A 23,174-nucleotide genomic window follows, 5' to 3' on the forward strand; every position below is an offset into this window, starting at 1 on the left:
GCCACCCGGCTCTGGGTCCTTTCTTGCCTCCTGCGACTGTGGAGGGGCGACCCTGCGGCTGCCTGCCCACCTGCCCTGTCCCCAGCATCAGCTCACCCCAACGCCCACTTCCCTTGCCGCCGGGTTGGGTGGGCACGTGGGTGACCTCCGCCCCTGACCACACATCCTGCCCCAACCGAGCTATGGGATCTTGTCAGAAGACCACTTGCGGCATAAGAACAGGTCATGTTCCTTTACCCCCCCTCCACTCCTGCCATGACAAAGTATTTAGGAAGGAGTAGCTAAGGGACTTGGGGGCAGAAACCAAGGAGGACAGGCGAGTCCAGGGCACACAACAGCCTGACACCACAGAGAGGCACACAGCTGGCCTTCGCGCCTGAGACCAAGGGCAGGCCCCCTCCAGGGGCTCTGCTGGCTTCCTTGAGCCTGGCCGCCTCTGGCTCCGTCTTCACATAAGCTTCTCCCTTGAATAGGACACCAGTCATCCTGGACTGGAGGCCCGATCTCCCCCAGGATAACCTTAATCTCAACTAGCCGGATTATCTCTGCACACGCCTCATTGCTGAACAAGGGCACGTCCCAAGGGGCCAGGTGAGCCTGCCCACCAAAGGCAGCGCCGCCCCACCCCCCGGGTGTCTGTCCGGCCCGTCCCCTTGACAAAGCACCAGGAAGGGGGCTGCAGCCGCTCCTGTGGTCCCTGCCCTGAGCCTGAGTTCTGGGACGTGTGGCTGACCTGAAGCACACAGATAGGATGCTCCTTGTTTGCCGGGATGTTTCATGGAAGCACCAAGCCAGCCGCCCAACATGTGACCTGGGCAGGCAAGGTCCACTGCCCGAGTCCCCATGGCTATCAGGGGTCACGGGGCCAGGAAGGCCTGTGACCGTGGGGCCAGGCCCGCAGGCTGTTTGTTGGCAAGAGCTTGGCCACCGTGGCTCCTCACTTGAGCTGTGTAGGGAGACCGCCAGGTTCAGGTGGACCTAGACAGAGCAGAAGGACTTGCTGAGCCGGGGACAGCTGGAATCCAGACCCCATGGTGCCTTCAGGTCCTCACAGAGCAGCTGAGAAGGCCCCATGTGGACAGGCCGAGAGGCCACACTTCATTTGGGGTGGGGACGCTGGCCTTGGTTCTCTTCCCTGTGCCGGCCTGAGGAAGGGGCAGTGAGTAGTCAAGAGTCACAGAGGGTGTCCTAGAGATCCCTTTGCTCCTCTCTAATGCTCTGGCTCCTGCATAGCTACAGAGAGTCCTGTCCTGTCCTGGACGCTATGGGGCAGCTGTGTGCCCACAGAGGCCAGACGCTGTGCTTAGTAGCTCAGTCATGTCTGATTCTTCACGACCCTGTGGACTGTAGCCCACCAGGCTCCTCTGTCCATGGAATTCTCCAGGCCAGAACACTGGAGTGGGTTGCCATTCCCTTCTTCCAGGGGCTCTTCCCCACCCAGGGATCGAACCATGGTCTCTGGCATTGCAGGTGGATTCTTTACCATCTGAGCCACCAGGGAAGCCCTCAGGGGAAAAAGCAAAGAAACGAAGGAGCTTTTCTTGACCCTGCTGGGGTCTTTGTGCTCAGGGCCCCCTCACACAGCTCCACAGACACCTACAGACTTTGGGGGACCCAGTAGAGTTGAGTGCTGGGGAGAGTCGTCCCAAGCCCCTTGGGAAGCCTTCCAGGATGGCATCACTGAGGACACTTAACAGCGCGGAGGATCCATGTAGGGGCAGGAACTGGAAGTGGAGGAGAGACTAAGCTCCTCCTGGGCCCCCAACATGTGATGACCACGTGGGATCAGGGAGGGTGGGGTGGGGACCCCCGATCTGATCCTCTCTGAGTGTCCCCACCATGACAGAGGGCCCAGGCCATGGCAGTTAGTGGATAGCTCAGATCTGGGCTCTACCCTGTGGCAGAGATGAGAGGGCCCTGGTAAGGATGCTCAACTCTCACCGGATGCCCGGTGCCAATGAAGGACCTGAGAGGGACAGTAGCTGTAATCTCGGCTCTAGGAGCTTGCAATGCAGAAGAAGCATGAGATTCTGGTTGTTGTTCATTCACTCAGGCGTGTCTGGCTCCTTGAGAACACATGGACTGCAGCACACCAGGCTTCCCTGTCCTTCACCATCTCCCAGAGTTTGCTCAAACTCTTGTCCATTGAGTCGGTGATGCCATCCAACCATCTCATCCTCTGTCGTCCCCTTCTCCTCCTGTCCTCAGTCTTTCCCAACATCAGGGTCTTTTCCAATGAGAAAAGGCTCTTTGCATCAGGTGGCCAAAGTATTGGAGCTTCAGCTTCAGCATCACTCCTTCCAATGAGTATTCAGGGTTGATTTCCTTTAGGATGGACTGGTTTGATCTCCTTGCTGTCCAAGGGACTCTCAAGAGTGTTCTCCAGCACCACAGTTTGAAAGCATCAATTCTTTGGCACTCAGCCTTTGTTATTGTCCACGTCTCACATCTGTACATGATTACTGCAAAAACCATAGCTTTGACTAGATGGAACTTTGTCAGCAAAATGATGTCTCTGCTTTTTAATACGCTGTCTGGTTTTGTCATAGTTTTTCTTCCAAGGAGCAAGCGTCTTTTAACTTCATGGCTGAAGGCACCATCTGTAGTGATTGTGGAGCCCAAGAAAATAGTTTGTCACTGTTTCCATTGTTTCCCCATCCATTTGCCATGAAGTGATGGAACCAGATGCCACGATCTTAGTTTTTTGAATGTTGAGTTTGAAGCCAGCTTTTTTCACTCTTCTCTTTCAACCTCATCAAGAGGCTCTTTAGTTCCTCTTTGCTTCCTGCCATAAGGGTGGTATCATCTGCATATCTGAGGTTATTGATATTTCTCCCATCAGTCTTGATTCCAGCTTGTGATCCATCCAGCGTGGCATTTCTCATGATGTACTATACAAATAAGTTAAATAATCAGGGTGACAATATACTGCCTTGACGTACTCCTTTTCCTATTTGGAACCAGTCTGTTGTTCCATGTCCAGTTCTAACTGTTGCTTCCTGACCTGCATACAGGTTTCTTAAGAGGCAGGTCAGGTGGTCTGGTATTCCCATCTCTTTAAGAATTTTCCAGTTTGTTGTGATCCACACAGTCAGAGACTTTAGTGTAGTCAATGAAGCAGAAGTAGATGTTTTTCTGAAATTGGCTTTTTCTATGATCCAACAGATGTTGGCAATTTGATCTCTGGTTCTTCTGCCTTTTCTAAATCCAGCTTGTACATCTGGAAGTTCTAAGTTCACATACTATTGAAGCCTAGCTTGAAGGATTTTGAACATTACTTTGCTAGCATGTGAAATGAGTGCAATTGTAGGGTAGTTTGAACATTCTTTGGCACATTGCCTTTCTTTGTGATTGGAATGAAAACTGACCTTTTGCAGTCCTGTGGCCACTGCTGAGTTTTCCAAATTTACTGGCACATTGAGTGCAGCACTTTCCCAGCATCATCTTTTAGGATTTGAAACAGCTCAACTGGAATTCCAACACCTCCACTCGCTTTGTTCATCATGATGCTTCCTAAGGCCCACTTGACTTCACACTCAAGGATGTCTGGCTCTAGGTGAGTGATCACACCATTGTGGCTATCTGGGTCATTAAGACCTTTTTGTATAGTTCTATGTATTCTTGCTACCTCTTAATATCTTCTGCTTCTGTTAGGTCCATACCGCGTCTGTCCTTTATTGTGCCCATCTTTGCATGAAATGTTCCCTTGGTGTCTCTAATTTTTTTAAGAGGTCTCTAGTCTTTCCCATTCTATTGTTTTCCACTTTCTTTTGCATTGTTCACTTAAGAAGCCTTTCTTACCTCTCCTTGCTATTCTTTGGAACTCTGTGTTCAATTGAGTATATCTTTCCCTTTCTCCATTACTGGTTCTGGTTAAGAGCATTCAACTGTCACCTCCATTCCAGGTGCCTACAAGGGGCACAAGCTTGAAGCGGGGGAGGACCCTGTGAGGACAGTCACTGGTCCCCTCATCCCTGAATAGTCCTTAGGGCCTCACTGAGGCACACCTTGGTACCTACTCTGGCAGTGGCAGAGGTGTCCTTCCTTGGGTGAGGGCATTCAACTGTCACTGGCGACCCGGTTGCCTAATCTAAGGTCCAGGCAAGAGGTCCCGTTTGCGGACAGTCACCTGTTACCTCAGCTGCGGGTGCCTACTTGGGAGTAGAGGCAGGAGATGCCAGCACAAGGGCATGAGCACACAGGCCCCCGTGAGCCCTGTCACTTGACAACTCCGCATGCGACATCTGCACAGAGAGGGCAACGAGGGATTGGCTGAGGGTGCAGGTTCTGGGTGCCCACAGTTGGCACAAGGAGCCAAGCAAACCAGGAACTAGCACTGCGGCTATGGGAGCTGCCCTGGGGACAAGCAGGAGGGCCCAGAGGGGACATTCTGCACTGGGGCGTGTGGGTTGTGAGGGTCTCATCCTCTCTAAGTCCCCGTAGAAAAATATTCCCAGAGAAACAAAGCCACCCCCTGAAGCACAGAAGACTGGGGAGGAGTCCTGGGCCTCTGGCCCTGCACCAGTGTGGTATCCCTGGGGTTGATGAATGTGTCGTTGGGCCCTCAGGGGGACTTATTAAACCAGCCTTTCCAAAATGTCTGCTCTGAGCAAGACGTAAACAGAGTCCTCTAAGCACTAGCAGTCTCCCCGCTGCCTGGTGCCTGGCTGGCAGCTCCAGAGTGGGGACCAGCCTCCAGCTTTGGCTATTGGGCACCACAACACCCAGCATTGCAGGAAAGACCAGCGAGGATGGCATGGTGCCCAGGGCTTGGTACTCACAGACAGGTGGTGTTGTCCAGTCAGTCATGTCTGACTCTTTGTGACCCCATGGACTTCAGCATCCCAGGCTTCCCTGTCCTTCACCATCTCCCGGAAGTTGCTCAAACTCATGTACATTGAGTTGGTGATGCCATCCAACCATCTCATCCTCTGTTGTCCCCTTTTCCTCCTGCATTCAATCTCCCAACATCAGGGTCTTTTCCAATGAGTCAGTTCTTCGCATCAAGTGGCCAAAGTACTGGAGCTTCAGCTTCAGCATCAGTCCTTCCAATAAATATTTAGGACTGATGTCCTTTAGGATTTTCTGGTTTGATCTCCCTGCAGTCCAAGGGACTCTCAAGAGTCTTCAGCACCACAGTTTAAAAGCATCAATTCTTCAGTGCTCAGCTTTCTTTATAGTCCAACTCTCACATCCATACATGACTACTGGAAAAACCATAGCTTTGAGTAGATGGACCTTTGTTGGCAAAGTGCTTTCTCTGCTTTTTAATACTCGTCTAGGTTTGTGATACCTTTTCTTCCAAGGAGCCAGCATATTTGAATTTCATAGCTGCAGTCAACATTTGCAGTGATTTTGGAGCCCAGGAAAATAAAGTCTATCACCATTTCCATTGTTTCCCCATCTATTTGTCAAGAAGTGATGGGATCGGATGCCATGATTTCACAGATAGGTGAGAGCTTGGCAAATGATCAGTACTACATGATCCCAAATACTAATCGCTGACAGCTGCAGCAGGGGACTGAAACATCACCTTGATCTTGTATGGAGAATGGGTGGGGTGGGGTGGAGTGTTGTGGATGCCAGTGTAGAAGTTCCTGTATGCTAACCAGAGCTCTGTCACTTGTCTAGCTCTATCAACTTTCTCTGGTATTTTTGGTTCTTTCCTTAGGGAATTTTCCCATAAGTGAGGTGATTGGGTCAAAGGGCACGAACGTTTCTGTGGTTCTCACGCCACCGGGCTGCAGACGCCCCAGACCGATGGGTTCAGGCTACAGGGTAGCCCCAGCTCTCCAAGCCCAGGTAGTGATCAGGGTGCCGCAGGCGGTGTCTGGGGTGCCTTCCTGAAGGAGGCTGGGCAAGCAGGCAGGAGGTAAGCGCGTGTGAGCATGCCGCTCTCTGGAAAACAGACCGGCCAGCGGGGAGGCCGCTCAAGGCTGAGCCTGCTGGCTCCTGGATCGTCGCATCCTGCAGTTTCCCCAGACACGCCTCTGCCACTCCGTGTTGCGAAAACGTACAGATTTGAACTTTGAAAGAATTTCTCATTACGTACCCGGATCCCGCCGCCCATTTGTAGGCTTCAGATCTGAGCACACTGCAGGAGCGTAGCCCCGCCCTCAAAGCCTGGGAAGGCGGGGCTCTCACCTCTGAGCGAAGTCTCAGGGGAGACGTCAGGGGCGGGGCCGACCGTGGCCCCTCCCCTCCGGAACCCTGCCCGGGGGCTCCGCCGGAGCGCGCGTCGGGGGTGGGGCCAATTCGGGCCCCTCCTACCCGGTAGCCGGCTGCCCAGCGCTAGCCGGTGACGGCGGTGGCAGTCGCGGGCCGTGCTCTCGCCCCGGGTCGCCATTGCCGGGCCTCTTGAGCTGCCCCGCGCAGCTCCCTGGCCTCGCCAAGTACAGCGAGGCGGCTGGCCTCACGACGCTGCCCCCGATCCGGCTCGCATCCCTCCCCCGCGGCGTCAGGCAAGTCTCCGGCCGGCCCGGCCCGCGTCGCCGGCCTCCATGCCTGGAGGGGTGGGGGCGGCCTCCCGCGGGAGGGACCCGCATCTGGGAGAACCACTTCCACTCTCCAATCCCAGAGGCTCCCGGGGGCTCGATCGTGAGCCGCCCGGTTCCCGCATTCCCTCCGGTCCCAGCCGGGCTCCTCTCCACCTCCCCGAGGGGCCTGACCAGGGAGTTGGACCAGCAAATCGGTGCACCGATCACGCCCGCACCATAACTGGGGCCCACCACGAGGTCGTCCCTGACCGCCACCCAAACCTGCTGTTCTGCTTTGTTGCCCCCTCCCCAGAGTGCAGGGTCCCTAAAGGCTGCACCTGCCGGCTGCCCCAGCCCAGCGAGAGAAGTGGACATGAGGTTGGCAGGTGGGTGGCTTCCACCGTGAAAGGGAGAGACTTGGAAAGCAGACTCGGCTGGAGGCCCAGCTGCCCGGAGGTCTTTCTGGAAGGGCGGGGAGGGCAGGAGTGATGGGACCACTGGGTTTGTTGGGTTTTGCAGAAACTCTAGTGCAATGACCTTGAGCAAATCCTTTCACTTCTGAGGACTTCAGCTCCCAGCTCTCTCAGTCGTTTGAAGAGTGGTACGATAGTCTGTTTCTCCCAAACAGGGTGACTGGCCACTCTTTGGAAAAAGAGCTATGTGAGAGACGCCCCAAGGAGTGCAGCAGCTGGGTGGACAGGGAGATGCAGTGGTCTTAGACAAGAAGCTGATCAAAGTGGCCCTGGGCTCTGATGGGAACCCACTGCCAGTTCTGCTGTTGCCTGGACAGTTGAGACGAAGCAGGCTTGGGGTCCCATCAGTTTCGGGGTGGACTTCCTAGCGGCGAAGGTTGCAGCACTACGAATGTATCCCAGGGAGGCTGGCCCATGAGGAACTGGCTGGGAAATGTGGCCTCAAGAGTGGTCAGGGCTGGGCTGGGAAAACAAGAGTCACTGCTCTGTGAATGTCAGTTCAAGGCTGGGAGCAGAGGAGGGCACTTATACAGATAGTGGAGGCAGGAAGGGAGAGTGAGAGAAGGGTATGGACACAGGATTTGGGGACTCCCCATGTCACTCTGCCATGTTTTCACTTGCTGCACTGTATGAATGGAGGGCTCATTTGCTGAAAGACAAAATACCGGAAGAATAGAGTTTACTTATTTGGGGTAGAAGAGAGAAGATGAGTTCTGTTTTAATATTTAGTTTGAGACACCTGTGAAATATCCAAATAGCAATAGTGAAGTAGCAGTTGGCTATATAGATATGGCTCAGAAGACAGGACAGAGCCAGAGATAAACGTTAAGGACAAGGAGATGGATGACATGATCTGGGAAGAATCCATGGAAGGAGATGAGAAGGCCATGTGGGACAGAAACCAGGACAACGCAGGTCTTCAGGGCAGAGTCTCGGAGGACAAGAAGGGTGAGGAGCATCCTATGGGCTTCCAGGGTGCCAGCCTAAAAGGGTTTCTGCGGGAGGGCTTCAGCCTGGAGACAACGAGGGCCCACAGATAACCCCGGGGCGCTGACCCCAAGAAGGTCCTGCACTGGGGGCCTTGGCGACAGGCTGTCCTATGGGGCTGATGGAAGCCCGGGCAGAGGGAAGGAGATCGGAAGACAGAGGGACCAGGAGGGAAGTCTATGCAAGGAGGAAGGAGCCAGCCTATGTGACTCTGGAGGGGCCTTCGAGGAGGGAAAGGGAGCGGATGGAGGCCAGCGGCCAGCTGGGGACGTGATCCCCAAGGAGGCCTGTCCTCCTGCATCTTCGGAGGACGGGAGATATTGACAATAGAGGACGAAGAGTGAGACAGAGTGAGCTATTCCAAGAACCCCAGGCAGGGTGGGGAGCTGGGTGCCCAGCTCACAGCAGGGGAAGGGAGGGCTGCCTGGTCTTCTAAAGGGGTAGGAGCCTTCTCCTCCATTGTTGCAGGAGAAAGGAGGGCAGGGCGGTGGAGACTCAAATGCATGGGGACCTCAGGGGTTAGGGGGCTTCTCCATCAGCACGGGAAGGGGGCAAAGCCCTCTCGAGTAGGGGCTCTGGAAGTCCCCTCCACACCGCCAGGGAGAACCAAGCCAAGAGCCTTCCAGGTGCAGTGGTCTTTCCTCCTTCACCCACCAGGAGCTGATCCCCCTCTCGTGCCTGGTGGGCGGCCGCAGGTCCTCCCCCTTTCTGTTCTCCCATCCCTTCCTCCCCAGCGGATGAGGAGTCCGCTCATGAGAAGGCCTGGGGTCGTCTGGGAGCTCGCTGCCCTCAGAGGTGGCCTTGCTCATCTCTGTCCTGCCTCCAGGCCCCCTTCGCATCGTGGCCCTGGTCATCACCGTGGCTGTCACCTGGATCGTAGTCAGCATCCTCCTCGGTGGCCTTGGCTTTCCTCGGATCCAGCAACTCTTCACCAGTGAGTGTGGGACTTTCCCTCGCCCCGCTACGAGGGTCACTGGCGGCAGGCACCCGGACCTGCAGACTGAGGCTCAAGAGAGGGCTGGCAATAGTCTGGTTTGTCTGTCTCTCCCGGGGGGACACTGAGAGCTTTCCCTGCTGGTCTGCCTCTTGGCGTCCGGCATAGCCTGACCCTTGCCACCCAGTTGCTTTGGCTGGACACACCAATCCCCACTCATTAGAATTCATTCAGTTCAGTTGGAGTCACTGGGGCCTGAGTAGGGGGTGGGGGGGGCCTCGGCTGAATCTTGGGGATGACGCCCTTGTTGGTCCCCGGAGGCTTTCCACTGGGTTCTGAGATGGGGAGGGAACTTGACCCCTTCTTGCCGGGGACACCTCACCTCTAAGGACTTTTCACGAGTCCCATCTACCCTTACCTGGAGCAGAGAGCTTTGCATGTGAACGTTTAGACTTGCCCAGGAATGTATGTGCCAGGCATAGACCCTGGCCCCTGATCCTGGCTTGCCCTCCACGTTGACTTCCTGGTACAGGACCAGGCTGCCCTACTAACAGAAACAACTCTCTGTACCCACAGGCCAAGAGAACTCAGTGACTGCAGGTAAGGTTCCTCTCACCACTGCTGCTGCAGTGTGCCTACCCCCTCTGACAACCTTTGTGACAGCCATGCTTGTACCCAGCCCACCAGGGTTTCTCTTCTCCATTTACCCCTCCCCATACTATAGCCCACTGGAGATGCTTGCATGCTGGGAGTCCAGAGAACAAGTTACCTCCTTCCAGAATACCTAGGGGGTCAGGCATAGGGTAGACATCACCATTCTGAAAGGGAGGAATTGTAAGGAATAAAGAGGTCATCAGTCTCAAGCAAGTCCAAATCCCAGCAGAGCAGATCCATTCCATTTCAAAGCCTAAGAAGAATCCCTGGGCCTTTGAGGGGGTGGAGGTTGGTGGGGCTCTGGAACACAGAGGACGATCTTACCCTCCCTCTGGGCCCAAGCCAACTGTGGCCTCTGCAGCTATTGACCGGCCTTTGGAATTATCCTTCCTCCCTTCCATCCTTTGTCTCTCTCAGTCCAGCCTGGAAGTGTTCCTACTTGTATACAAGTCTCAAAAACCTTGTTGATCTCCTGTGGAATTCATGAGGGTCTAAGCCATAGACTAGAGAGTCCTCCAGATCATTCCTGGATAACGTCATCTCTCTCTCCTGGTTTCTGATGACACAGCTGAGTGGGTCCACAAGTCACCCGCCTAGCTCTTAACAAACAGGTGTCCAGCCACACCCTGGGTTTTGTCTACTGAGCATGCCCTTCTCATTCGTTTTTTTTTTTTTTTGCAATATGGTTAGGCTGAGAATTTTCCAGACCTTCACTTCTGGTTCTTTCATGCTTAACTGGCCTCTCTTCCCTCCCGTGTTATTGTGAGTGACAAGGAGAAATCCTCAACACTCTGCTTAGAAATCTCCAAGTTCAGCCCTCATGAGTTGTACCTTCCACAAAACACTAGAACACAATTTGGCCAAGTTCCTTGCCACTTGATGACAAGGGTGGCCTTTTGGCCAGTGTCCTCAAACACATTCCTCATTTCTGTCTGAGAGTTCACCAGAAGCACCTTTAGCATTCACATTTCTAGTGACATTCTGGGCACAGTGATGTGTGTATTCTCCACTAGGGTAGAAGCTTTCTCTACTGTTCTTCTCCCTTCTTTCTGAGCCCTTAGCAGAATTACCTCTAATGGCCACATGTCTACTAACAGTCTCTTCAAGGCAATCTAGACCTTTTCTAAGAAGTACCTCAGAATCCTACAGCCTCTACCCATTACCCGGTTGGAGAGTCATTTCCACATTTTGGGGGATTTATTACAGTAGCACCACACTTCCTAGTCTCAAACTCTGTATCAATTTCCTGGGGTGGGCATACCAAAATGGCAGAAACTGGGTAGTTTAAACAGTAGAAGGGTGTTCTTTCTGTTCTGGAAGCTCCAAGTCTGAGATCTAGGTATTGAAAGGCTACTCTCATCCCAGAGGCTCAAGGGGAGGCTCCTTCCGGCATCTTCCAGCTTCTGGTAGCCCCAGGTGGCCCCTGGCTTGTGACTTCATCCCTTCTGTCTCAGCGCCCATCTTCCCGTGGCCTTCTCCTCCACGTCTGTGTCTTCTGTCTTCTAAGACCACAAGTCATTAGATTTAAAGTGATTACTGAAGTTGCTTAGTCATGTCCAACTCTTTGTGACCCCATGGACTGTAGCCTACCAGGCTCCTCTGTCCATGGGATTTTCCAGGCAAGAGTACTGGAGCAGGTGGCCATTTCCTTCTCCAGTCATTAGATTTAGGGCCCACCCTATTCCAGGGTGATCTCCTCTAAATGAATTATTATGTCAGTAACCCTGTTTCCACTGAAGGTCACATTTTGAGGTCCTCGGGCTTCAGAGCCTCTTCTGTGGGAACACAGTTCACCTCGTAACACACCATCCTCCTGGTGGCTCTCCTACTATCCCCTGTTCTCCCACCAGTGGCCAAAGAGCCTCCCTGGGGGTCCCTGACCTCGACCTGAGCCATGTCTCCTCTGCACCCCAGTTCCCTGGTCTGTGATCACTCATTCGTCCCTATGGGCTGGGCCTGACCACCCCCTCTCAGGTGTCCAGTGCCTCCAGGGCCAGGCCCAGGAATCATGCTGGTTGTCCCCACAGAGCCGCGGGCCAGGAAGTACAAATGCGGTCTGCCCCAGCCATGCCCCGAGGAGCACCTGGCCTTCCGTGTGGTCAGTGGTGCTGCCAATGTCATTGGACCCAAGATCTGCCTGGAAGACAGGATGTGAGCCTCTCGGGACGGGGCGGGGGTGGGGTGGGGAGGGAAGCAGGGGCTGTGTGCTGTTGATGGGCCATTGGAAAGCTCTGTCCCCCTACCAGGCTCATGAGCAGTGTCAAGGACAACGTGGGCCGGGGACTGAACATCGCCCTGGTGAATGGTGAGTTCCCCACGGAGGAGAGACACAAAGCTGGGTGGCAGCCTGCCACCTTCTGTCCACATGCCCACTCTGGGAAGTCCCAGTGGGGCCTGGGGCAGTGGGGGATGGTGTTTGGAAACTGAAGGCTCCACAGAGGAGGTGACCCGATGGACGAGAGCAGGGTAGCAATGAAGATCTCAAACTTTACAGGGATGGGAGGCTGCTGCCTGGGGAGCCCCCAGAGGGCCACCAATGCCTGGCAGCCTCGGGTGGGTCCTGGCATGTGAACCAGCAGCATGGTGGGCATGCACATGTTGGGGGTGTGGCGGGGAGGAGCTTCTGGAAGGGCTGCTGATTCTGGTAGGCTCCAAGTGGCATCACCCTGGCAGCTCCTGCAGCAGTGCCCAATTCTTCCCTCTACCCAGGGGTAAATGGAGACCTCATCGAGGCCCGCGCCTTCGACATGTGGGCGGGAGGTGAGTCAGGCCGCCGCTACCACTTTCTGACTGTGGGAATGACAGCTCCTTTGCCCTGAATGCTGTTCCCTCTGTAGGTTCCCCCAGGCAGCTCAAGCACTCCCTTGCATTCAGAAAAGGTGGGGAGAAGGACCGGTGTACGGTCAGGGCTTTGGCCCTGGCTTCTTACTTGTTTTCTGGGCTTCCCTGGTAGCTCAGATGGTAAAGTATCTGCCTGTAATGTGGGAGACCTGGGTTCGATCCCTGGGTCGGGAAGATCCCCTGGAGAAGGAAATGGCAACCCTCTCCAGTACACTTGCCTGGAGAAATCCCATGGACGAAGGAACCCGGTGGGCTACAGTCCATGGGGTTGCAAAGAGTCAGCCACGACTGAGCCCTTTTTCTTTCTTTCCTTACTTGTTTCCTAAACTCTTCTATTTCTTCTTATTTGGTTTCTAAACTCACTTGGTGACCTGGCTTGGCATGAATCCCTGGCCCACTCCCTGCTTTAGTTTCCTCATTTGAAGAACAGGGGTTGGTGAGGGAGGGGTGCTCAGAGGTGGCCAGTGCTCCATGGGACCTGTCCCCCCAGATGTCAACGACCTGCTGAAGTTCATCCGACCACTTCACGAGGGCACCCTGGTGTTTGTGGCTTCCTACGACGACCCAGCCACCAAGTAAGTGATGGCCGAGGCTGACCTCAGCCTCATCCATCTAGGGTCATGGCTCACCTCTCTTCCTTCTGTGCGGCAGGATGAATGAAGAGACCCGGAAGCTTTTCAGTGATCTGGGCAGCAAGAACGTCAAGGACCTGGCCTTCCGGGACAGCTGGGTGTTTGTGGGGGCCAAGGGTGTGCAGAACAAGAGCCCCTTTGAGCAGGTATGAGCACGAAGCCTGGTACCCCCACTGCCTGACCCAGAGCAGTCTGCCCGCCCCTCTGGCCTGCATCCTCCAAGGTCCCCTTCTGTTTATGCCACGGCCTTCCCTGAATTCTGCCCAGCACACCTCCCCCTGCCCCACGGTGGTCCTGGCTCCCTCACCATCTGCACAGGGAGGGCAGTAACTGATCTTCTCTCTCTTGTCTGGATTCCCCCTAAAGAACCTTTGAACGGGAAAACTTTCACATGAACAAGAGTCACGGTTAAGACACCTCCTCTTATATATCTTCAAGATGCTCATCAGACGTCTTAGCAGTCCTTTGGTTAAGACTCCCTGCTTCCACTGTCAGGGGCAGGAGGCAGGGGGCATGGGTTCTATCCCTGGTCAGGGAACTGAGATCCCTCATGCCACATGATACAGTACCACCCCTACCCCCAAAAGACTCTCAGTGATGTCCCATCCCTGCCAAACCCAGGACCCCAGTTCACCCTGTACACCCTGCTCCCCAGCTGCCCTAATTGGGAAACCCCCAAACCCTGCTACCCACAACAGGGCAAGGCAAACAGGCCGTTCCAGTGGTTTCTGGAAGGCTCCAGCTGCCAAAAGAGTGGCTCGGCTCCCAGACAAGAAATGTCCCTTTGGGCCTCACTCTTGGCACAGCTTTCATGGGCTCCCTGCAAGCGAGGTGAGGGCTGGGACACACCCCGTCCTTCCCTTCCCAGCATGGGCCAGGCCCACTGGAGTTCCAAGAAGCTGACCCCCTCCAGCTGTAAGGGGACAGCTGCCGCCATCTTTACATGAAAACACTGAGGCACTGGCAGATGGGGCTGGGTGCCCAGAGAGTGCCCGCTTGGTTGACCCCGGCCCAAGGGGACAGAGGGTCTATCTGGCCCCGGTGGCTGAGGACTGAGTCCATGCCTTCTTCTACCCCACAGCACGTGAAGAATAGCAAGCACACCAATAAGTATGAAGGCTGGCCCGAGGCGCTGGAAATGGAGGGCTGCATTCCCAGGAGGCCTGCAGCCAGCTAGGGGCCAGGCTCACAGACGAGACTGAGCAAGGCTGCGTGTGCCCGGCCCCTGATGAGGCGCCAGCACAGGGCTAAGGCCCCGACCTCACGCCCAGCACGTTGGGGCTTTGAGGTGGTGACCAGCGACCAGACCATGACTAGTAGTGGGGCTGCGCAGCAGACCCTGTCGCACTTTGTGTCTGGGGGGAACCCCAAGTACCCGTCTCCTATTCTGAAAGCTGCTCCCCTAGTCCACCCCCAGCCAGGCGAGTCCCAAGCACCTGCAGCCCCAGGTTTGGTAGTGGCTGCCTAGAAGGTTCGGGCACCTTCCAGAACCTCTACATCCCAGAGTGCATTGCGGCTCCATGGGCCAGGCCTGTTTCTAGCATGATTTGTCGTGCTGGGCCACCTGGCCACCTCCAGGGAGGGGCGGCCACCTTGGAGCCAGGCCAGCTGTGTGCTGAAGTTGTGGCCTGATGGCAGTCTCTGGAGTGGCGGGTGGCCACCCCTGTGGTTTGTCAGAGGGCCTGCCTTCTCCATGACCTCTTAATAAACTGGTGGCCCCAATAGGATGAAGTGTGTTCAGAGGGGCAGTCAGGGTTGTTGGTGTCCTGGGGGAGGGACAGATCCCCAAGGCTCAACCGACTCGCCTCCACACCTTTCATAGGGGGCCTGTGTCTCCAGGGCGCATGTCGTCCACAGGCCCCTCTGCCCAATGGGCATCCCTGTAGTTTTGCCTGGAAAACTGATTCTGGCTGCCAGAAACTGGCTGAATCCCTTGGACACAGGCCTGTAGGGACAGGAGTGGAGATTCAAATCAATCCAGGAGGCTTCCCCCTCCCGCCCCGGCCTCCCTCAAGAGCTGGCATGTCTCCCCGCAGTGCTCAGCTTTAGATAGCTTTGAAATCAGGGCACGAGAGATCAAGGTGGGGGGCCAATTGGCACTTCTCAGAGATCACAGCTCTATTTCCCTGCATTGGGTGAGAACCAGCAAGAAATGATAAGGAGTTTTGCTGGAAAAGTGCACAACGGGGTGCAGAAATGGCCTGGTGTTAGGAAAAGGAGGGAAGGCAGTTTGGACTTCCCAGGTAGAGGAATCCATCAGGCACCAGCCAGGTCGCGTTGAGGGTGCCATGGCGGGGGGCAGTGGACATTTGAGTCCCCCTCTAGGGGTTAAGTGCTGCCGGAGTGTGAGTGCATCATCAGAAAAGAAAGGTATTTAAAAAAAAAGAAAGAAAGAAAAGGAAGGTATTTAAGGAGGCGCAGAAGAGAGAGAAGCCCGGGATGGCCCAGGAAGAGAGGCTGTGGCTGTGGGGCCACGGTCACGGCCATGAAGGGTCAGAGAGTTGCAGATGTGAGGGCGGCCTGGATTGCTTGCCTGGGAGATGGTGATCACACGAGCTGAAGATCAGCCTGACCCCGTGCCAAGAACTTGAGGTGTTTTCATTTTTACATTGACTTTGTTTTCTAGAATTTTAGGTTCCCAGCAAAGTTGAGCAGAAAGTCCAGAGTTCCCTCATACAGCCTCCACTGAAACATCATCACCACCCAAAGTCCAGGGTGGACATTGGGGTTCCCTCTTGGTGTCGTGCACTCTGTTTGACAAGTGTTCATAACGACAAGTGATAGCTGAGTCACTAAGTCATGTCTGACTCTTCTGACCCCATGGACTGTAGCCTGCTAGGCTTCTCTGTCCATGAGATTCTCCAGGCAAGGATACTGGAGTGGGTTGCCATTTCCTTCCCCAGGGAATCTTTCTGACCCAGGAAATTGAACTCAGGTCTCCTGCATTGCAGGCAGACTCTTTACCAAGTGAGCTACGAGGGAAGATGCAATGACCAAGTACTTACCATTATAGTATCATCTATGTTATTCATCTTTTTTTAACCTTCTATTATGGACATTTCCAACATCCTCCAAAGTAGAGAGAATAATCTGATGGATCTGGATGTACCCATTGGGGCTGCCACAAGGATCAACATGTGGCCAGTGCTTCATCTGCATGTGTTACCTGCTCGGTCCTCACAGCAACCCCAGTGAGCAAGTGCTGCTGTGACCCCAGTTTAGAGAAGAAAAATGGTCCCTGGTATGCTTAGGAAAGCTTCCCTGGGGCTGGGAGGTTAGAAGCCAGCTAAATAGGGCCCCACAAAGTTACTGACTCGCCCCAGATGAAATGCACCTTAGTCAAGGGACAAACTACAAGGCTGGGAGGTGCCTCTTATCTGCTATGCCAGCTGACCTGCCCCAGACCTTCATCGCTTATGCTGGATTCACACAGATGGAAGCGGCAGGCCAGCTTTATCCCCCACATGGCCCAACACACGCCAGGATGCTGACAATGGGGTGGTGTGCAGCCCGCCAGACCTTCCAAAGTAGTGGGCTGTCTTTCTACACCCAGTGGTCCTCCTCCACCAGGGTTTTGTCCCCCAGGCCTACCCTCAGGAGTTAAGACATCCTCAGTTACAGTTATAAGAGCCAGGGTCCCAACCCAACTGGCACATGCAAAAATAAAGCCATGATAGCAGAGGGAGCCTGAATTTTCCTGTAACAGACCCCCAACGCCTACAGGTGACTCCAGCTCCAGTCATGTCCTCAGGGCTCTCGTATGTTGGCTTCCCTTTTTTTTGTATTCGTGTCGTTTTCAAACGTGCTGTCTTCCCGGGCAGGGGGAGCACCCCAGCAAGAAAGAATTCCCATCTTCCCAGTTCCTAGGGAACTACCTCTCATTGGTCCAGATTGGATTATGGGTTTATCTTTGCCTCAATCTGTGTGGCCCTGATTGGCTACCTCTGTGTCATGCACCCCCAGAGGCCAGCATTGGGGTCATCTACATGCAAACCTTGTGTACTGAGCGAGAGTGGAAGAGAGATGGCCCCCTAAAGAAAACTCAGGCACCACGACCTGTAGCTGGGCTTGTAAAAACGCCAGTTGTCACTACATTTCCCGGTAAATACCAAATGCATCCCATACTCATGCTTGCATAAAATATGCCTTCCATGCCTGCTTATTTATTGCACAGTCTTCCTGGAGGCCCCTGCCTGGAGAGCAGGAGGTAAGTCCACCTCTCAGGGTCATCACTGTGCTCTGTTAGCGGGATGGCGGTGGGTCTCCCGCCTGAAGTGCCCTGATGTTCTTTTAGATGTAACTATCATTTGTTCCATCTGTTTCTTGGTCCAGATTATTTCTCCTTTGGAACTAGATATCCTTGACTGACTCATAGAGACCTTCCTTCTCTAGGGTAAATTATTAATCCTCGAAACTAACTACAAACATTCTTATTTTTTGTTGTTGTTGTTCAGTCACTAAGTCGTGTCCAACTATTTGTGACCCCATGACTTTAATTTAGTCGCCCCTTTTTCCTGGAGGGAAGGCCTCCAAATTCCTTCAGGTCAGACACCCCACCAGCCCCCTCTGGCTTTTCAGGGAAGGCTGGAGAGACTGACGATAACGGGGAGCAGCCTTCTAACTACATTTGTTCTCCTTGACCCCTGACACCAATTCTCATCCAGTTGGGAATATAAAAATGAAGGGTTCCTCAAGGGTGAACACATCGTTTAGGTTATCCATCCCCCTTCTCCCTCTGGCCACTTTTACCCCATCCTCAGACGACAGCACCACTGCTCCTTTGCAAAATTGCAGTCTTCAACCTAGCATGTGCCAAGCTCAGCCCTCTCACCTGTGCCAGCCTGCTTCCATCAGGACCTCTCAACCCCATTTGAGAGGGACAGTACAGACTTTCTGAAATACCAAGTCCACACACACACAAAAGGTTTATGTCTTAACTGAGGCTAAAGAACAGCCTAGAGCTACAGCTCTGAATGTTTCTTGATCACTGGCATAAACCCTCTTGAGTGTGCACCCCACCATGTGTGTCTATCTGCTTACACATCACATGCATGTACTAATCTGAACTTTATAACACACATACACAAATACAGTTCTCAAAAACTAAGGCTAAATTAAAATTAGATTTATTTTTAGATGATTACAGTTATTATTTATTGGGAAAATAAATAAAAGTAGAGATGCTACAGGTCTTTTTGGACATTCTCTACAATGTGTCTTAGGAACCTTCTTGGGGCAAGAACCTGCAACTTTGGGCACCACTGGCCTCCATCACAGCCCTGACAAGAGGTTCCTCCAGAGCAGTGGGTAGCTATTGTCCCGCTGCCTGAGTGTGGTTGCCCAGCAACCTTTGGGAACATACAAATCTTTGATTATACACTTGCTCACTGTCTTCCCACGTCCACGTTCTACACCCTCACTACCTTTTTGCCCTTCCTTAAGCCATGTGTTTGCACTCCTCCGTGAAACCTTAGGACCTTGCTGGTGGCCCCAAATAGTTTTGAAACCTCCGGACCTTACTGGTGGCCCCAAATAGTTTTGAAACCTCCAGACCTTGCTGGTGGCCCCAAATAGTTTTGAAACGTTCAGAAATCCACTGATCTTACACAGGGTGGAAATAGGCGCTTGGTCGATGCTTGAACGTAGGAAGGTGGAACATGGCCGAGACTGGGTCCCAGAGTATGGCTCCGTCAGAGTCGGCCCTCTGGCCACAGGGCTAGCGCCCTGAGCAGGCAAGTGACAGAAACCCTGATTCCCGGGTCCTGCCATTAAGCAGCAGCTCCCGGGCGTCCTAGCTTGGCTAAGGGCTAAGCATGTGTCCCACTGACCCCAGAGGTCGCAGCGTGGTTGGGAAGGACTGGGGTGCCTACCCGGTGTGGGTCGCCCCGGCAGCGACCACTGAACACTGGGATACGCGTCTCGCTAGCCACACGAGACAGTCACCCGGCCCACCCCGACCCGGAAGGCGGTCAGGCCGGCGCGCGCGCATGCAGAACCGTCGCTCCCATGTTACGTCACATCCGGTCTGGGCCCGCCCCGGCGGTGAGAGGTGAGGGGGCCGCCATGGGGTAGGCGGGGCGGGAGTGTAGGGCGGGGGCGGAGGCGGTGCTTCGTCGAGCTCGGGGCGGGGCCCCGGCTGGCGGTCTCTCGGGCGTCCGCCGGCCCGGCGGGCGCTGGCTCCGGCGCCGAGCTTCCGGGCCGCCGAGGCAAGTGAGAGCCTCAGGCCGGAAGGGCGGGCGGAAGGCGGCTTCTGGCTCCGGCCGGTTTCCGCCCTCGCTTGCTGTGGCGGCCGGGCGCCGCGGAGAAGGGTAGCCGCCGGGCGTTTGTGCAGCCGTGGGGACCGAGAGTGGCGTGAGGGATCCCAAGGCCGCCCAGGCGGGTCGCCAGCCTGCCGGCTGCAGGGCTCTCCTCCCCGCCTCCCTCCCCAGTTTCTGCCCGAGCTCTGATCTGCCCTGTCCGACAACTTCCGGACTCCCAGGTAGGGAGGAGCCCCGGGTCAGCACTGCCAACTGCACCGACACCGAACACTCAGCCAGTGTGAGAAAAGCTGCTGACCCGGGGTTCCCTCCCTCGTCTTGGGGAGTATCTGCCCAAACTCTCCTGGCACCTCAAGCAGAAATGGTGGGATCTGGGCCAGATCCCCCACACAGTGACTCAAAGCCACCAGCGGTACTGGAACGACGGGGTGCATGGCCCTTTGCCTCCTCTGCCTTCTGAACTGGTTCACAACAGACCGGTGGCTTCAGTCTCGGGTGCCTTCATTTCTTCCCTGTGAGTCCCCTCCACTGTACTCCTGCTCCCTCTGGTTTTCCTGCCTCCCTCTTCAGTGGTGAGACCCAAGGCTGGATCAAGGCCTCCAGGGTAAGTGACCCAAACGCCAAGCCAGGAGAGGCTATGGCATCCCAGGGTGGTAGAGGATGAGTTTCCCAGGGATGAGCCTTCTGCTGAACCAGCCCTCCACCACCTATTTCCACTGCTCCCCAGTCTCAAATGAGACTATCCCTGATAGGATCTAGAGACGCAGGGGCTTCGTCCAAGACTCAGACAACGCCAGGCATGAGTCAGTCAGCAGTAAGGATGAAGAATTACTGTGTCCTCATCTTGGTTGCCCCAGTTCCTGCAGGACAATAGGGTGCGGGCTGCCCAAATTGAGAAGTGGAAAGAGGCAGACGTCCTTCTTTCCCCTTGAGGCAGCCCGCCCCTCTAGAAACACTCCTCAAGCCTAGTTCTAGGCTCTGGTAGGGGTCTGCATGGGCATGGGAGGAGTCCCTGAACTATGAGCAGAGCCTCTCAGATGTGGCACAGTGGCTCTAGGAACTCCAATTCTGGGCCTGCCAGGGGAGTGAGAGCTCTGACAGAAAGGGGAGAAACCTCTCAGTAGACACGTGGCCCTATCTGATCCCTTTCTGCTGCCCTTTCTGGCAACTTCCCTGGGGAGAGGGGGACCTGCTTCCTCCCAGAACCTCCATCTTGCCACTGTCAGCAGGTAGTTAGGCCACATGCAGCAGCACCGTTCACATGGCAGTGGTGAACGTCAGCACATGGGGCCTTTGGCCTGGGGGTAACCCGCTGCCCACACCACTTTGCCGGCTGCTCTCTGCCAGTCAGATGACACTCAGATGCCATGAGCTGGCCTGCTCTCATCGGGCCTGCTTCCTGGGCATCCCTGGGGTGTCCTTCAGAGATTTCCTCCTGGTTGTGGTACTGCCACAACTGTGCCTCTCAAAGCAAGTGGGGCACAGGCTAGCGGTGACAAGATTGGGGCTGGCTCTCCCTGGTGGCTGATCATGGCTGATCCCCTGGTGTCAGGCCATCTCTGAATTGTGGAAATCAGCCTGAATCAGCAGGCCGAAGGCGAGGTGGCCCTTCTGGGGAAGCTTAAGGCAGTTGTGACTGGGGAAGGGACACCCCAGTGGCACTCAAGGGCCAGCACTAGGCATTCCCTTTCCATCCCCAGGCTTGCAGCAAGGGACCCTGCTGAGTCTCCCAGCAGTGGAACTTCTCAGTCATGCTCCTGGGCTCACAGCTGCTTGCCCTCACCAGCCACCACCATGTCCCTTCTCTTCTCAGGAAGAGCTCTACCATCAAGAAAGGCAGCCCAGCGCCAGGCCTCGCCCATGGACCCTTCTCAGGACCACCCAACGGCACCAGCAGGGCTGGTCTCCTAAGCCGCAGAGGGCCTGCACGCCCCACCCTTCGAAAGGAGCCATGGTGTTTAGGAGTGGTGAAGGCCGCTCCCTGCAGTGGCCTGGCCCAGAAGGGGGCACTGGTTGCACGGGCCCCCAAAGCATGCTCAGGGCCACCCTACTGCTTGTCAGCTTGCTCTGGGGGGCCCGGGGAACAGCCAGTGCCAGTCTCAGCCCAACTCTGGGCCATCCCGTGCCCCTGACCAGGGCCCGCTACCTGAGCATTGGAGATGGCTCTGTGATGGAGTTTGAGTTCCCAGAAGAGAGCGAGGGCATCATTGTGATCACAAGCCAGTACCCAGGCCAGGGCAATAGGACGGGGCCCAGCCCCGTGCTGAGGGTCACCTCCCTGGACCCAGAGGTGCTGACCATCAAGAATGTGAGTGCTATAGCCTGGGGCAGCGGCGGCAGCTTCGTGGTGAGCATCCGCTCGGGCCTGCCTGGGATAGCCCCACTCCACATCCAGCTCACGGACCCCCATGAGGCCCCGCCCAGGCTGATCGAGGAGCGGAGAGATTTCTGCATCAAGGTCTCACCCGCTGAAGACACCCCCACCACCCTCGGCACTGACCTGGTCCACTTCTCAGAGAACCCAATCCTCTACTTGCTCCTGCCTCTTATCTTCGTCAATAAGTGTTCATTTGGGTGCAAAGTGGAGCTCGAGGTGCTGAAGGGGCTCTTGCAGAACCCCCAGCCCATGCTGCTGGGCCTTCTAGGCCAGTTTCTAGTCATGCCCTTCTATGCTTTTCTGATGGCTAAGGTCTTCATGCTGCCCAAGGCCCTGGCTCTGGGCCTCATCATCACTTGCTCGTCGCCCGGCGGCGGGGGGAGCTACCTCTTCAGCCTCCTCCTTGGAGGGGACGTCACTCTGGCCATCTCCATGACTTTCATCTCAACGGTGGCTGCCACTGGCTTCCTGCCACTGTCCTCAGCCGTCTACAGTCGCCTGCTCAGCATCCATGAAACACTTCATGTGCCCATTTCCAAGATCCTGGGGACCCTGCTGTTCATTGCCATCCCCATTGCAGCAGGCGTGGTAATCAAGTCCAAGCTCCCCAAGTTCTCGCAGCTATTGCTGCATGTCATCAAGCCCTTCAGCTTTGTGCTGCTCCTGGGTGGCCTCTTCCTGGCCTACCGCATGGGGGTCTTCATCCTGGCAGGCGTCAGGCTGCCTATCGTGTTGGTGGGCTTCACGGTACCCCTGGTCGGCCTCCTGGTGGGCTACGGCCTGGCCACATGCCTGAAGCTGCCAGTGGCCCAGCGGCGGACTGTCAGCATTGAGGTGGGGGTGCAGAACAGCCTGCTGGCCTTGGCCATGCTGCAGCTGTCCCTCCGCCGCCTCCAGGCTGACTACGCCTCCCAGGCCCCTTTCCTTGTGGCACTTAGTGGCACCTCGGAGATGCTGGCCTTAGTAATTGGCCACTTCATCTATAGCAGTGTGTGCTCCGTTCCCTGAGGCCCCCTGGGTCAAGCTTTTGCCAGGCACCCCTATCCCCCAACCTCCACCAACTGTCCCCACCATTCTTGTGTACCAAAGGCCTTTAGTTCTCATGCACTATGCACAAGGAAAAAAAATCCAGGCTTATTTTTTTTACTCGTTTTTTATTCTCCAGCTTTCAGTGCCAAAGAGGCCATGCTGAATACTGTAGGCAGGCACTGCCCAGAAAATATATTTCAATAAAACAGAGAAGCAAGCTTGGGTCCCTTTCTGTCTTTGCCCTCTGAGGCCTGCGGGTCGGGGAAGGAAAGGCGTGGTGTGGCCAGGTAGGTGTGGGCCAGGGTAGAGGGCTGGCTTGGGCGACACAGTGACTCTGGCCAGAATTAGCCCTCCTCGCCCCTGCATCGCCTCTGAGAGCTGTTACCTCTCTGAGAAGGAGCAGTGGGAAGGGCAGAGGCCAGACTCTCCCCGCCAGATATCAAGCTCAGTTGCTTTTCCACAGGTGGACTAAAAAGGAGGCCGGCGGGTGGCGAAGCGAGCTCGGCGGGGCCGG

General features: G+C 55.3%; 2 protein-coding genes across 3 annotated transcripts; both read left to right on the forward strand.

Annotated features, from left to right (window-relative positions):
- The first annotated feature begins 6,248 nt into the window (after positions 1 to 6,248).
- On the forward strand, positions 6,249 to 14,719 carry FAM3A (FAM3 metabolism regulating signaling molecule A). Of its 2 annotated transcripts, XM_043895744.1 has the most exons (10): positions 6,249 to 6,461; positions 6,790 to 6,862; positions 8,763 to 8,870; positions 9,447 to 9,470; positions 11,552 to 11,675; positions 11,771 to 11,829; positions 12,234 to 12,284; positions 12,856 to 12,940; positions 13,017 to 13,143; positions 14,079 to 14,719. In XM_043895744.1, the coding sequence occupies exons 2-10, from the start codon at positions 6,850 to 6,852 to the stop codon at positions 14,172 to 14,174; spliced, it is 687 nt and encodes a 228-aa protein (XP_043751679.1). In that variant the 5' UTR covers positions 6,249 to 6,461; positions 6,790 to 6,849; the 3' UTR covers positions 14,175 to 14,719. The 2 variants fall into 2 exon arrangements, with proteins under 2 accessions (XP_043751679.1, XP_043751678.1); XM_043895743.1 differs by lacking the exons at positions 6,249 to 6,461; positions 6,790 to 6,862 and adding an exon at positions 6,974 to 7,897.
- Positions 14,720 to 19,102: 4,383 nt separating this feature from the next.
- Positions 19,103 to 22,878, forward strand: SLC10A3 (solute carrier family 10 member 3). The gene is made up of 2 exons (XM_043895742.1): positions 19,103 to 19,858; positions 21,068 to 22,878. The coding sequence occupies exon 2, from the start codon at positions 21,206 to 21,208 to the stop codon at positions 22,637 to 22,639; it is 1,434 nt and encodes a 477-aa protein (XP_043751677.1). The 5' UTR covers positions 19,103 to 19,858; positions 21,068 to 21,205; the 3' UTR covers positions 22,640 to 22,878.
- Positions 22,879 to 23,174: the final 296 nt, after the last annotated feature.

Source organism: Cervus elaphus, chromosome X (assembly GCF_910594005.1).
Source record: "Cervus elaphus chromosome X, mCerEla1.1, whole genome shotgun sequence".
Lineage (NCBI taxonomy): Eukaryota > Metazoa > Chordata > Mammalia > Artiodactyla > Cervidae > Cervus > Cervus elaphus.